The sequence below is a fragment of the Neltuma alba genome, unplaced genomic scaffold (assembly GCF_004799145.2).
Source record: "Neltuma alba isolate B1F8T4 unplaced genomic scaffold, ASM479914v2 tig00011318_pilon, whole genome shotgun sequence".
NCBI classification, from domain to species: Eukaryota; Viridiplantae; Streptophyta; class Magnoliopsida; order Fabales; family Fabaceae; genus Neltuma; species Neltuma alba.
Window position 1 is genome coordinate 893,128 of NW_021636025.1, and position 1,440 is coordinate 894,567.

The following is a 1,440-nucleotide window of genomic DNA, read 5'->3' on the forward strand; positions in this document are numbered from 1 at the left end:
CAACCTTATACTAAACACCTGATATAATCCAATCATTTTTCTATGAAAGAAACATATCTGCAAGAAAAGGCAAATACAGAATAAAGCAGTACCTCAATCACCAACATGGTAAGCAGTTTCATTCCCATAAGGAGGAGAACACGAGTTTGAATACTAAGAAGTGCACTTGTTGGAAGGGCTTTAACCTTAAAACTCCTGGCTCGACAGAGATTACTCTCAAATCCAAAGTGACTTAAAAATACTCTGAGTTATACCAAAAAGTAGTACACCGATCATGTATGTATAACAAATAGTCCAAAAGCACATGATCCTAAAAATAAGTTAAAGAAACATAAATGTTGGGCATGCCCTGAGACTTAACTGGAGAATCCCAGACACTACTTGTGGAATCACTGTCGTTTCCTAGAATTGATGCCTCGTTGTTCTTCAAATATGAAAAAACCAATATTGCCCAGATGGGGAAGACATAAATTGGCGTCTCATCCCCGGAGATGAGGAATGATATTAATACTGCACAAGCTAGAGAACCTGAGATAACATCGCCTCTATATCCATAAATGTCTTGAATAGGTTCCCATGCTTTTATGAGATATAGAAATAACATATAAGAAAGTTAAGATTAAGATATGACAGAAGAGTGAGAAGATATATACAATGACCTCAAGAAACCTGCGATTGATGTATATTGAGCAAGTATCGTGTCGGCATTATAGATGGATAACCATAAGATAACAGCCGACAACCTTACAGAGAATTCCTCAAGCAGTGTTGAGATTAAAAACCCTAATGCTACATGAGCACTAAACCTGCATAAGCATAAAATTAATAAAAATCTGCTCCATGAAGAGCTTTCATATGTAGGAAGAAAGAAAATAGAGAAACCAATGACAGAAGCATTGGAGGAAATTAAAAATGACAAGATATATACATATACATGTATACACATACTACCTCCGGTCCTTGATATAAAAGTTAGTTAACTAATTTAAGTAAATAAAGAAAATTAATTAAGTTGGTTATTTATAATAAATAGGTGTTATCTTCTCTAAAATACTTTTGTTAATCATGTGTATTAGTTAAAACTATCATTTGATAAAACATTTAACATGTGTAACTACTACAAGAATTATCTTAGGAAAAAAATTGAATAAATATGAAAAAGAAAATAGCCTAGGATGTTATATTTAGAATAAAATTAAATACCAAATTAGCTTTTATATTAAAAATAGGAGGAAGTGTCTAGATACCCGCACACACTGACCTGAAGAGATCTGGCCAGGATGGAAACGGAAAAGAAGGCATTATCACACCTATGGCGACGGCATAGATAATGAGTATTATTACTAGTAATATGGTAAGAGCCCAAAACATTTCTGATCTTGCTTCGGATAGTGATGAATCTGATAAGAGCACTCCAATGATGACAAGTAATATTGAGAT

At 33.5% G+C, this 1,440-nt stretch overlaps 1 protein-coding gene across 1 annotated transcript; it reads right to left on the reverse strand.

The window, feature by feature from the left end:
- Nucleotides 1-331: 331 nt before the first annotated feature.
- On the reverse strand, nt 332-1,440 carry LOC114711768 (uncharacterized). The gene is made up of 3 exons (XM_028896197.1): nt 1,262-1,440; nt 660-806; nt 332-528 (listed from the first exon to the last, which is right to left on the reverse strand). The coding sequence occupies exons 1-3, from the start codon at nt 1,369-1,371 to the stop codon at nt 480-482; spliced, it is 306 nt and encodes a 101-aa protein (XP_028752030.1). The 5' UTR covers nt 1,372-1,440; the 3' UTR covers nt 332-479.